Source organism: Danio rerio, chromosome 1 (genome assembly GCF_052040795.2).
Source record: "Danio rerio strain M-AB ecotype USA chromosome 1, GRCz13ab, whole genome shotgun sequence".
NCBI classification, from domain to species: Eukaryota; Metazoa; Chordata; class Actinopteri; order Cypriniformes; family Danionidae; genus Danio; species Danio rerio.
In genome coordinates, this window is record NC_141021.1 from 1,260,449 (window position 1) to 1,275,000 (window position 14,552).

General features: G+C 33.8%; 1 protein-coding gene and 1 long non-coding RNA gene across 9 annotated transcripts in view; both read right to left on the bottom strand.

The window, feature by feature from the left end:
• Window positions 1-3,889, bottom strand: part of LOC147846631 (uncharacterized) — a 58,260-nt gene extending 54,371 nt beyond the window's left edge. For all 3 annotated transcript variants that reach the window (XR_015476040.1, XR_015476041.1, XR_015476042.1), the window contains exon 1: window positions 3,824-3,889. This is a non-coding gene — a long non-coding RNA (uncharacterized LOC147846631). The remainder of the gene's footprint in view (window positions 1-3,823) is intronic.
• A 3,753-nt stretch (window positions 3,890-7,642) lies between these two features.
• The window catches only part of ncam2a (neural cell adhesion molecule 2a), a gene marked incomplete at its 5' end in the record, with an annotated part of 111,007 nt that continues 104,097 nt past the window's right edge, over window positions 7,643-14,552 (bottom strand). For 3 of the 6 annotated variants that reach the window (NM_001076744.2, NM_001442000.1, NM_001441999.1), the window contains 2 exon segments: window positions 7,643-8,349; window positions 11,357-11,476. In NM_001076744.2, coding sequence (NP_001070212.2) covers window positions 8,235-8,349; window positions 11,357-11,476 — 235 coding nt within the window. In that variant the 3' untranslated portion in view covers window positions 7,643-8,234. 6 annotated transcript variants of the gene reach the window in all.

Genomic DNA, 14,552 nt, shown 5'->3' on the forward strand with positions numbered 1-14,552 from the left:
AAAACAAACAAAAAAAGGTTACATCAAATAAGAAAGGACAATCTCTGTGTCTCCGTGCATTCGCCCCAACCATCTCCATCATCCTCACTCTCCTCTCAGATGAGATTGTGGGATGAATCAAAGGTTACAAAGGGCCAACTTTGGGCATCTCTGATTTAGGGTGTTGCTATGCAGTTTCAAAGTGTTCCAGAGAGGTGTTAGCTTGTAAGTGTAATGCAGTATAATAAAAGTGCTGCTTAAACACAAAGTGATTTCAGAATGTTGAAGCGAACAGCCAAAGCCGCCCTTCAGACTGCAGTTCTCCTCTCCATAGATCTCCATTAATGGACACCACAGACAGCCCATAAAGTTTCATTGTAAACCCTTTGGGCAGAACAACCACAGCATTCATTTGACATTCAAACATTCTGAGCATATTTGGTCTGAGGGTTTTTGAAGAGCCGTGATGAGCCCATAATTCCTCAGTAATGTCTGCTGTAATGATTGATGGAGCTCCAGTGGCTTTAATGGACACCAGTCTGTCCAAATCACAGCCCACAGCTAAAGTGGAGCACCGCTAAACTTACAGCAGTTCTCCTGATGAATACTGTGAGCCGAGTTGATGCTTGACTCTATGCAGATCACTTCATCTATCAGAATAAAGAGCTGGAGCTCTCTCAAGGTCTTGCTCGCTTTCTGTTTTCAGGAATGAAGAATGATTCCTGTGCACTTTTTGTTCTCAAAGGTCTGTGAAGGGCTCTGAACTGTGCATTTTTGCTTGCTTTGAGAGTATAGATAAGAGCATTTGACTGGTCAGAGAGATTTGATGAGACACTGAAGCATGAGGTGACGTAAATAAATAAATAAATCAGTGTATGTTATAAGCGTTTCTGCATTTATAAGTGACAAACTGCAAGCTTTGATGTTTATGTCTTCTATATCTGCAACAGCCCAAAATATAAATACATTTTAAAAACTTAGTAAAAATGTAGTAACTAGTAGTACATTTTTAAAACAAGTAAAACAAAACAACTTGGCAACCACTAAAAGTCTCTGGCAGCAACCCAAAACACCCTAGCAATCACATAGGAATACCCTCCCGGGCCACATTCAAACAGTTTTTACACTGCATAGCAACACCCTGACAACAACTTAAAATTTTAATACATTTTAGCAACCCTTAGCAACAAAACGTAACAACTTGGCAAACACCAAAAGCCTCTGGCAACAACCTAGAACACCCTAGCAATGACATAGCAACACCCTGGATTAATTAAAAATATCATAGACACTGCATATTAACACTCTGCCAACAACCCAAACAATTGATACATTTTAGCAACCCTTAGCAACAAAACCCAACAACTTGGCATCCACCAAAACCTGCTAGCAGCAACCCAAAACACCCTAGCAACAACATAGCAACACCCTGGCCACATTTCAAATTTCTTACACTGCATAGCAACACCCTGACAACAGCCCGAAACATAAATACATTTTAGCAACCCTTAGCAACAAAATGTGACATCTTGGCAACCACCAAAACCATCTGGCAACAACCCAAAACACCCTAGCAACCACAAAGCAACACTAGACACATTCAACATTTCTTGCACTGCATAGCAACACCCTGACAACAATTCAAAATATAAATACATTTTAGCAACCCTTAGCAACAAAGCCTAACAACTTGGCAACCACCAAAACCATCTGGCAGAAACCCAGAACACCCTAGCAACCACATACCAACACCCTTGACACATTCAAAGTATCTTACACTGCTTAGCAACACCCTGACAAAAAACTAATTAATTAATATATTTTATCAATCCTTGGCAACAAAATGTACATAGCAACTGACATGGCTGGGTCAGTTGGTGTTCCTGTGTGGAGTTTGCATGTTCTCCCTATGTTGCCGTGGGTTTCCTCCAGGTGCTCTGGTTTCCCCCACAGTCCAAACATATGCGCTATAGGGGAATTGGGTAAATTAAATTGGCCATAGTGTATGAGTGTGTGTGTGAATGCAAGAGTGTATGGGTGTTTCTTAGAGCTGGGATGTGGCTGGAAGGGCATTCACTGTGTAAAGCATATGCTAAATAAGTTGCCAGTTCATTCTGCTGTGGTGATCCCTGATTAATAAAGGAACTAAGCCCAAAAAAAAATGAATGTATTTATATACAGTAGATTTTTTTGCTTTGAAAATTTTTAGTTCAGACTTTATAGATTTATTTCACAATAAATAAACTTAAAATATTTCATTGGAAGTTGTGTTATTTTTATTCTTTATTTATTTTTGCACAATAATTTGTTTTATTATTACTGTTTATTTTATTTTATTAATTTTAGCTGTAGTTAATAATATTGATAACGTCACTTTTGCACGTGATTTTAATTGCATTCAATACTTTTGCAGCAACACTGAAATGCTGTGCACACTACAAGCAGAAAACTAAATATCAGCAACATATCGCAGTCCTTTCTTCTGCATTAATCATAATATTGATCTAAATACAGATTTTAAAGACTGAAATTCCCACGTTTAAATGCTTCCACATGTGCAAAGCTTAAAATAATGAACAACCTGTTTAATTAGTTCTCGCATTCCTCAGAGAATTACACCAAGACCTTCATCCAGAAACAACCTTTAGCTTTATTATCTGGAGAATCCTGCACTTTATTAATCTATCTTTCTATTACAAATGACCTTTCATGCCGGTAATATCTTAATTACTTAATTAAGTTGGCCTATAAACCTGCAACAGTAAGCAATATCATTAAAGAGCAGACTCAGAAATAAAAAGTTTCTCCAGCACACAATATTCCCTCTGTTCACTCTGTTTCAGCTCATAAGCATTGTATTATTTAAACTTTTATTTTATATTTATTAAATGTGCAATAATATTATTAGAATGGAGTAATGATGGATGGTTTGTTGGTTGGTTTTTAGCATGGTTTATTATTTTATCATTTCATTAGGCAGTTTTTGGAGAAATAATTTTCTTTGGATTAGAAAAAGAAAGTATCTCAGTACTTCCATCGATTTATTACATTTTAATTTCCTTTTTCTTTGCAATTATACGCTCCAATGCACAACAGAAACACTGAAATTTAGTAAATAAATAAATAAATATTAATTTCCAAGCAGATTTACACTACGTTGGTTCAGTCTTAATTTTAAGTTTTAATAAATTATATTTTGTTTTTAATTTGTTTAATTTAAAAATGAATATAAACTAAGATTTTTGTTTTTGTTTGCTTTACTTTTATATTTTTACAAGTAAATCTTAAAAATATGGACAAAATAATAACATGACATCTAAGTGTTGACAATGTTAATACAATCTTAATCTTTTTATAATTAATATTTTTGTTTTTATTAATTTTAAAATTGTTATATATATATATATATATATATATATATATATATATATATATATATATATATATATATATGTTTTTGTATTTATGTGTTTGACTTTTATATTTTTAAGTTTATATTTTTTATTTTTATTTAAATACTATGTACAACGTTAAAACATCGGAAAATTGGTTTAGTGTTTGGTTTAGTTTAACCTCCTAAACTCACTCCTAACCATTTACACCTTTGCATGTGGATTTGGGAAGCTTTTGAATTTGGGAAGGCAAAATCCAGGAAGAAACCCCTAAATGGCACTTGACTTTAATGCTGTGTTCACACTAGATGCGGAACGCAGGGATAAATCGCGCTATTCGCGCGTGAAAATTTGAGTTTATTTCTGACTATCTAATTATAATAAGAAATCCTACCACATTTCTAGAAAAGTCTTAGCATTGTAACTTTGAATGAACCCGAGTCTTCACATACCTCATAAATATTCATCTGTCATCACTTTATCCAATCAGAAGATGAGAAAGTAATCCTCAAAAATCCCTGCGGAGAAATAAAACACACCGTATGTGCATAAAAATAAATGTGCAAAGACTGTTGATAAACTGGTCAAATATAATTGTGATCATACAGTTTAGAAATAAAAGGACGCTGAGAGAGTATTTTACAAGCATCGTCTTATACTAGTACACATTTATTTACAGTGGTAAATTACAGTGTCAACAGGCGTTCCAGAGAAAGATCAGGATTCATTAATTAAAGACCAGCAACATACGGGAGAGAAAACCAGCGTTAAACACCCAGAAACACATCATCTTTTCTGACTATGCATAGAGGATTTGAATAGAAACTCTGAATCTGGAGGAGAAAAATGCAGAATGAGATCAAGAAGAAGCCGGAGGCGTGATTAATGTCATATTGTAAATTTAAGAGTCAACTAAACTGTACAATGTCACTTTTTTGTTGGCGTAATACCTTATCTTTCATAGTCATAAGTCATATCATTCATAAGTCACCACATGTTTTGAGTTTTTAATCGAGTTCTGAAGAAAAAAGGGGAAATTTGGCAAAGAAATACTGTAATAAAAACAAAAGTAAAATATATTAAATACAAATATCTGAACAAAAATTACATTATAATATTTATTTTAAATATATATTTATTTAGATATTATTTAAATATATACATTTTTATATATTAATTATATAAATACTTGAATTGTTTAAATATATAATAATCTAAATATAATTAAAATGTGTATTATAATTTATTAAAATATTCACTAATTATTAAATAAATACAGAAATAACTAAAATAAATATTTTAAATAAAAAGTTTCAAGGCAGAAATGTTACAGAATAAAAAAAAAATTGTACAAAATAAATAAATAAAGACAAATAAAATAAATAATATTAGACACACAAATATAGAATCGCATTAAAATTTAGTAAATTAAATAAAAACTTACGTAAATAGCTTGAAATAAAAGCAGAAGAGTTGCTAAATGACTCCTTTTCCCAAAACAACAACAGTAAAATAATGAAAATACACATTAATTATAGCAACAGTTGTTGTTTTCCACGCTCTTCACTAGAGTAAATAAAAACAGCTGTACATCTTTATAAGCAGGAGTGACTGGTTTCATTGTCACTGACATCTTTATAAACACTTTATAAACAGCTTATAAGCAGTAAAATGAGTGGATAATGCCCTGCTGCTCCATAATGAAAGCCTGATCTGGATAATCTGGAAACACATGTTATACAGTAAGACTACAATATACTCATGTATGTACAAACAGCTGGAAAACATAATAAAATAGATCAAACATAAGAACTAAAGCATCAAAAGCTGCACAGAGCAGATTCACACACACTGCACAAACACACAGACGACAATGATTGACCATCACACACTTTTAACTCATTATTAACCAAACTCTATAAACCTGCACAAATGATTATGGGTGTGTTTAATGTAGTTCAATGCAAATGCACCAGTAGAAAAGGTCAATTTAATATGTTCAATGTTTTATTTGGCAAGTTTCTTTGGTTATATTGTGTTTCTCACGGCACTGTAAGCTAATTTTGAGGTTTTTTAAAATAATAACTTATTGATAAAAAGTTCAAGCAGCCAATTATAAAGACTATTTAAGGTATTTTATGCAAATCTGGAAGAATACACATGAAAATCCATCAGTTTCATCAGCTTGTTTTAATCAGCGTGAACAATCTTCCACAGCCAGAAACATGTTTAGTCAATTTTAATATATATATATAAATATATATATATATATATATATATATATATATATATATATATATATATATATATATATATATATATATATATATTACAATCGAAATATATATATATTTACAATCAAACTCAAAAATACTCGCCCTCTTGTGAAATGATGATGAACAGATTCAGGAATTTTTCACAGTATTTTCTATACTATTTGTTCTTCTGGCTAAAGTCTTATTTGTTTTATTTCGGCTAGAATAAAAGCAGCTTTTAAGTGTTAAAAGCCATTTTAAGGTCAATATTATTAGCCCCCTTAAGCAATATTTGTTTTGGATTGTCTACAGAACTGTTATGATTATCAGCGATCCAACGTCTGTGGATCGGTAATGGACTACAAATCTGTCGTCACATGGACTACATATACTGTAATGCACCACTCACACACACCGGTTCCTGTTAGTCCATGATTACACACATACACACAGCTTTGCTTCATCCCAATTGATGACTAGGACAGTGGGTGCTAGAATTATTAGCCTCCCTGAATTATTAGCCCCTGTTTATTATAGTCGTGTGCTCCCTAGTTTGTTCTAGTTTTGTTTTGTTTAGTTTATATATGGTAAATGCTGCATTCGGATCCTCACCTTGTCTCAACTCCACACTACACAATGGCACATAACAAGAACAAACCACTGTTATACAAGGACTTGCCTAATCACCCTAACTTTACCCTAATTAACCTTGTTAAGCCTCTAAAAGTCACTTTAAGCTGAACACTAGTGTCTTGATAAATATCTAGTCAAATATTATGTGCTGTCGTAATGGTAAAGAGAAAATAAATTAGTTATTAGACATTAGTTTGTCAAAATGAAATATTTAATTTAACATTTTTGAATAACATAACATCAAATAATCATGTTTGTATGTCGATTTAAGGACATTATGTGTTAGAAATATCAACTTAAAGACCACCACTGTACATATTTTTGACTGTCTCTGCCTCCTCCAGCTTAATTTATGATTAAATAAGTTTAATAATGATTAAATGATTAATTTATGATTAATGAGTTTAATAAACATGTGCATGAAACAACTATTTTCTGTGTTATATGTAATTTCTGTTAGAAAAAAAAAACACATTTAGTGTGTGTCTCTGCGTTCTGGTCAACTCTGTTCCATCAGCTATAAAAAGGCAAAGCGCTGATAGAAAAATCATGTGATTTGCTGCAAATGATGAGGCGTGCCGTTATTCTTCTCTCAATAATATTTAGGATTCACAATATTACATATTTCCCAATAATAATAATAATAATAATAATAATAATAATAATAATAATAATAATTTCTTACATTTATGTAGCGCTTTTCTTCTTTAGACCGCACACCACACACCAGCTGATTGGTGGATAGGAGACAGAGTGAGTTATGATATGGGTATGGTCAGGAGGTCATGATGGATGCCAGAGTTAAACCCCTACTCTTCTTCCAAGGACATCCTGGGATTTTTAATGACCACAGAGAGTCAGGACCTCGGTTTAACATCGCTCACTGAGCAGTATAGAGTCACCTTCCCTATACTGGGGCATCAGGACTCACACAGACTGCAGGTTGAGCGCCCCCTGCTGGCCTCACTTCCAGCACTAACCCAGCTTTCCCATGTGAGAGTTGCAGAGAGCTGCTGCTGGCTAGAATTGTTATTTGTCGACTCGGTTACTGTGATATTTCAGTCAATTCACTAATTAAATACAATAATATGATGATGAAAATGTCTTTGAACTGTGTTTTAGACATGGTTTAAAACGTTTAGCAATAATTTCAACAACAATTACAAACAGAATCAAATGTTTCCAGTCACACTTAAGTATTTTGTCTTATTTTACATTAAATATTAATCCAGTTTATGGTAAATTATACATTATATATAGTATAAAGTGATAATAAATAAACCAACAATGTCAATCTTGAGTTCAACAAAGCGTCTGGCAAACATTCCCATCTCTGTGTTTGTTTCAGGCCACACACACACACACACACACACACACACGAATCATCATAAATGAAGAAGAGCGTTTAATCATGGCAGTTGAGGAAACCCAATCTACAGTCACTTCAATACAACGGTTCGTTTGGGTTTTCATAAGCGATTCCTGTGTTTAAAACTCATGACGACAAGATGGAAAATACAGACCAGAGCCGTCTTCAATGTTCAGACGCGACACAAATAAGACAGACTATCTCAAAGCATCGACATGCCAGAAAAAAAACAACTCAAGAAATCCAAATGTCTTCCCAATGGAAAAGTCCCACAGTATTGAAACACTGAAAACCCCATGAACACATTTAGATGAGAAGCCCAGAAATCATCAAGTCCCACTGAAAAAAAAAATCACACTCCACATGCCCGAACGCAGAAGAAAAAGGCCTGGAAACTGAATCCTTATTGGCGAAATCCAAACACCAAGATGAAGACGCCATCGCGGATAGAAAGAACAGTAGATTTATCACAAAAAAACTCCAACTCTGTTTATATTTCAACATATTTACAGCACACAGGATTTCTTCTGCTTCTCTTATCATTCCTCTTCTGTTTTATATATACGTATACATCTATAGTGTTTTAGGCTGTGTGTGCGTTCTCCATTACGCTTTGCTGTCGTCCTGTTTTGTGTGGATGCTGTTGTCCGTGTGGACTTTAATCTCGATCAGATCCGGCTTCAGCACTTCTTTGCCGTTTTCCTCCTTCAGCGGCAGCTTCCTACAGTGGGGAATCAACAGTTTATTCCTCATTCGCTCATCAAACATGCTTTCAGACACAAATCGACAACACGTCACAATCCGACAACAAAACTCATGCATCTCATTAGCATGCAAATGATCTTCAGTCACATGACAAACTGAAAATGTAAGTGGCGTCTGTGAATCAGGTTATTTCTCCACTAACTGGTCAACTACAATACAGGTGCCATAGAATGAAAATCTGAGTATACTATTTGGAAATAGTAAGAGTTAACGACATGAAATTGGTATACAGTGAGCCTCAAACACCACCTCATCTCAAGTAAAGTGAGTGTAAAATCAGCCGATTGTATCGAAACACAGACTGCTACATTGCACACGGTATCATTGATATGCATATCCATAGACTGAGTTTGATTGGCCACAACGTTTTGAAATAAGATTGCAATAATTATATGTTTTCCTGTATTTTTAAGTCTATCCAGGCTTGTATGTGTGTGGGACTGTTATTTTGAAAACTGGAAAGGCAGGGATATTTGTGAAGCAGGCAGCCATGCATAACCACGCAGTTCTCACAGCAATCAGAACGCAAAATGCTGGATATACAGATTATACATTAACTCACAGCCACCCCGTAGGGTGTGTTTAACCATATCTTTGATTTTTTTAACATGTATATTTGCCATATATGTTTGTAATGAGGCAAGAAAGACATGTAGATTACTGAATATAAGCTTTTAATGCATGTTTATGCATGGTGTCATATCACTTGGCTCCTATTGTCAATTTTCTGGTATGCAATATACTTTAAAAAAAAAAAAACATCTGCATATGCAGGGCTTGATATTAATTCCTGTCTGTGTTTTGACACGTTAAAGCTTCTAAAAGGCCCCTAAATACTTCTCTGTTTGTCCCTTTTGTCAAGTTTAAAAGTGATTTGTATTTCATCCACAACACACAATAGCTCACAATAGCTTCCTCTGGTGTCTTAAAGATAGCTCACTTACCCTTCTAGATAAAGTAAACCTTTCTTTCACTTCAGTTGAAAAGAATATCAAAAATATTTTGGTTAATAAAGCATGATTATTTTGCATGAATACTTAAGGTCCTGTCCAAGTGAACACAGGTATTTTAAAACGGCACTTTTCTATGCAATTTCCCTGTTTGTCCACACGGAAACACAGTATATTTAGTAGTTCTAAAAAAGTTCCATGAAGAGGTTTAGCTTACGGTTTTGTGCTAACATTTCACTGAAGACAAGGTAACATTAAATTATCGTTCTGCTAATGTAACTGTAAGAACATTTGCCAATGAGTCTGAGAGAGCATTTAGATAGCTATAGGCATAGTATCGGTATAGTTATAGTATCTGTATCGGTATAGTTTCTCTCAGTATCGGTAAAGTATCGGCATCATTTCTCTTAGTATCTGTATAGTATTGGTATTGGTATAGTTTCTCTCAGTATCAGTATAGTTTCTTTCAGTATCGGTACAGGTTTTCTCAGTATCGGTATAGTATCGGTATAGTTTCTCTCAGTATCAGTAAAGTTTTTCTCAGTATCTGTATAATATCTTTATAGTTTCTCTTAGTATCTGTATAGTTTCTCCCAGTATCGGTATAGTTTCTCTCAGTATTGAGTTTCTCTCAGTATCGGTATAGATTCTCTCAGTATCGGTAGAGTTTCTCTCAGTATCGGTATAGATTCTCTCAGTATCTGTATTGTTTCTCTCTGTATCGGTATAGATTCTCTCAGTATTGAGTTTCGGTCAGTATCGGTATAGTTTCTCTCAGTATTGGTATAGATTCTCTCAGTATCGGTATTGTTTCTCTCATTATTGAGTTTCTCTCAGTATTGGTATAGATTCTCTCAGTATCGGTATAGTTTTTCTCAGTATTGAGTTTCTGTCAGTATCGGTATAGTTTCTCTCAGTATCGGTATAGATTCTCTCAGTATTGAGTTTCTCTCAGTATCGGTATAGATTCTCTCAGTATCGGTATAGTTCTCAGTATTGGTATAGATTCTCTCAGTACTAAGTTTCTCTCAGTATCGGTATAGATTCTCTCAGTATTGAGTTTCTGTCAGTATCGGTATAGTTTCTCTCAGTATCGGTATAGATTCTCTCAGTATTGAGTTTCTCTCAGTATCGGTATAGATTCTCTCAGTTTCGGTATAGTTCTCAGTATCGATATAGATTCTCTCAGTACTAAGTTTCTCTCAGTATCGGTATAGATTCTCTCAGTATCTGTATAGTTCTCAGTATTGGTAAAGATTCTCTCAGTACTAAGTTTCTCTTAGTATCGGTATAGATTCTCTCAGTATTGAGTTTCTATCAGTATCGGTATAGATTCTCTCAGTATCGGTATAGTTCTCAGTATCGGTATAGATTCTCTCAGTACTAAGTTTCTCTCAGTATCGGTATAGTTTCTCATCTGCTGTACTGCACTGCTAAAAAATGCTTTTCTTACTTAGAGTATTAGTCTTGATTCTAGTCCAAATATCTAACAAGTCCGTAACACTTTACAATAAGATTGCATTAATTATTGTTAGTTAATGCTAATGTTAATATTTATCACAGTGTTTGTTCATGTTAGTTCATCAAAACAATTGTTTATTGTTGGTACAAATTAACTCACAGTGCATTCACTAATGTTAAAAAGCACGACTTCGGATGTTAATAATGCATTAATGAATGTTAAACTGTGATTAATAAGGGCTGGGAAGTATCAATCAAAATGAATTCATATTAGTAAATACATTAACTAATGAAACCTTATTGTAAAGTGTGACCAACTTAAATCAAGCAGCATTTTCTAGATAAGCAAAACATATTAATAAGTAAAAATTAAGTGTTTTTTTCTTAAATCAAGCCCCAAATTAATCCCCCAGTGGGGTAAGCGATATAATCTTATTTCAAAGCAGAAACTTGATCATTTTGTATACTCCATATGCAGATTATTTTGAATAGATTATAGCAAGATGAGTAAGAAAAGCATCATTATCTGCAGATCAGATGTCTAACTCTTACTCGGGCTCGGTCAGAGGAGTCGTCTCATTGGGTTCATTCACTGGACTGCAGTCCTCCGGGTTAGTAACTCTCTTTTCTTCTGTTCTCATCTTCACGATGGGCTCCTTTGAGCCATCAACCCTACTCACACAAACACACATGCTGTGACCATCACACACACACACACACACAGTATAGACACATGCTGACACTGTTCAGAACGGACTGCATTAGCAAACACTGATCACCATCACACTGTTTAACACAATTCAGGATTCAAAAATAAATGAATGGTTTTTAAAACAGTATCTTTACGAGATTTATTATTATTCAAAATATAGTCAAATAACACTGTAAATTATTACAAATTAAATAATGTTAAATTTACGGGAATATATTGTATGGTGTAATTTAATACTGTGATGTAAATCAAAATTTTTTGCTTCAATATTCCAGTCTTTAGTGTCACACGATCCTTCAGAAATCATTTCTGAGTATTATAAATACTTAAAACAGTTCATATTTTTGAGCATAGTCAAATTATCAAACAAAAGTTGAGGTCAGAAAGATTTCTTTTGAAGTTAATTAATGTTTGTATTTAGTAAGCATCTGTTAAATTGATCAGAGGTGACAGCAACAAGACCTATGCCACATTAATTATGACATATTTTATGCAATAACCTCTCTATTCGTAATATAAATCTTGACAAATTTGTCAAATAATAAAACAAATGCCTTTTATTTTTTACTAAAAATATTAAGCAGCACAATTGTTTTCAACAGAGACAGAAATCAGAAATATTTTTAATCATTATAACATTCTGATAGATCATGTGACTTTGATGGCTGGAGTAATGATGCTGAAAATTCATCTTTACATCACAGAAATGAATGAAAATATACAACATAAGCACACAGAAAACATAGATTATTGTACTTAAAAACTTTACCGTAAGTAAAAGAGACAATTTTAATAAACGTTAAAACCCAAATGAGTATTATTATTTATACGGAATTCAATTTATCTTCCGTTCTGAACACAGCCGTCAACAAAACACATTAAAGATGCACAAACAAGAAGATTCAGGAACTACTTCTCGCACTTTCTTCTTTCTACACTGATCTACTTTGACGTGTGAGTCCAGATTCAGCTGTTCATGTGTGAAATAATATCTGACGGAATCTGCAAGAGAAACTCCAGCTGATGATGATTATGAGGGTAAAGCTGGACTCTAAAGCAAACAGATCAATAGACACGGGCTTTTATTAGCTGATGAATCTCCAGAGTCTGTCTAAAGCAAACCAACCCGTCTGTCTGATGACTGAACTCAATGGCAGATCCCTGCAGTCCTCTGTGCACGTGCTATTAACACTGTTTAACGCTAATGGCAAAGCAGTGTTAAACAATAGACTGTAAATTCAATCCTCATTGTCAGATAATGACTGTCAGTTTTTAATCAATCATCAGATTCAAAGGAGACTCACTCTCAGCTCTTGATGAAAGTGATTGTAAAGTGACATGAAAAGAGCTATATTAATTTAGACTAAATACCATACCATACTCATACCATAGTAATGTGTATTATTCTGTATTATATACTATAGTATTAACTACACCATTACAGTAGTGTAATGTAGTATTAGTTATATTGAACTCATAAACTATAATAAATACTGTGGTATACTTTACTTCAGTAAACTATGGTGTATTGTAGTATAAAACACCCTATAGAAAACTACAGTATTGGGTCGTCTGTTTATATTACTATAGTTGCTGTGTTACCAGATAAATTAACAGATGAATTAGTATTTTTTTGTGTTACCATAGTGACTGTAGAATCACCACAACAGATCAATTAGTATAGTTGTTGTGTTACCATAGCGACTTTAGAATCGCCACAGCTGATCAATTAGTATAGTTGTTATTACCATAGTAACTGTAGAATCACAACTGATTAATCAGTATAGTTGTTGTGTTACCATAGCGACTGTAGAATTGCCACAAGTGATCAATCAGTATAGTTGTTGTGTTACCATAGCAACTGTAGAATCACCAAAAGTGATCAATTACTATAGCTGTTGTGTTACCATAGCGACTGTAGAATCGCCACAACAGATTAATTACTATAGCTATTGTGTTACCATAGCGACTGTAGAATCACCACAACTGATTAATTACTATAGCTGTTGTGTTACCATAGCAACTGTAAAATCGCTACAACTGATTAATTACTATAGTTGTTGTGCTACCACAGCAACTGTAGAATCACCAAAACTGATCAATTAGTATAGTTGTTGTGTTACCATAGCAACTGTAAAATCACAACTGATCAATCAGTATAGTTAATGATACCATAGCGACTGTAGAATAGCCACAACTGATCAATTACTATAGCTGTTGTGTTACCATAGTGGCTGTAGATCACCACAACTGATCAATTACTATAGCTGTTGTGTTACCATAGCGACTGTAAAATCACAACTGATCAATCAGTATAGCTGATGTTACCATAGCGACTGTAGAATCACCACAACTGATCAATTACTATTGTTGTTGTGTTACCATAGAAACCATAAAATCAGTACAACAGATTAATTACTGTAGTCGTTGTGTTACCATAGCAACTGTAGAATCACCGCAACACATCCATTAGTATAGTTGTTGTGTTACCATAGCAACTGTAGAACCACCACAACACGTCCATTACTATATTTGTTGTGTTACCATAGTAACTGTAGAATCACCAGGACAGATCAATCACTACAGTCGTGTTATCATAGCAGTTGCTTGTCAACAGACTAGAACAAATACTTATCTACAGAAGAAAATGCTTCTTGATTTAATAATATATTTCAAGAAATTTAGACTAAAAGCAAGACAAAAACTCTATAATGATTCATTTCTGCATTCCTACGTATGAATGATAGGGCATGTGTAAGTTAAGCACGCACAAACATGTTTAATGAATACAGTCTATTTTCTGAAGGTTGCTCAAGCGTGTGTATTCTGTGTCCTTCAAAAACATGACAACACTCAGATATATATATATATAACACAGAGGCTGTACAAAATCCCTTAGGATATGGGGATAAAACAGTTTGAGGGACGCTTTAGCTGTGAATGAGAAAACAACACTAGAGCAATGTTTTCATCCTGGCCTGCCAAAACCAACCCAAGTATGCTGCTCTAATACAATCCAACTCTTCGAAAAGCATC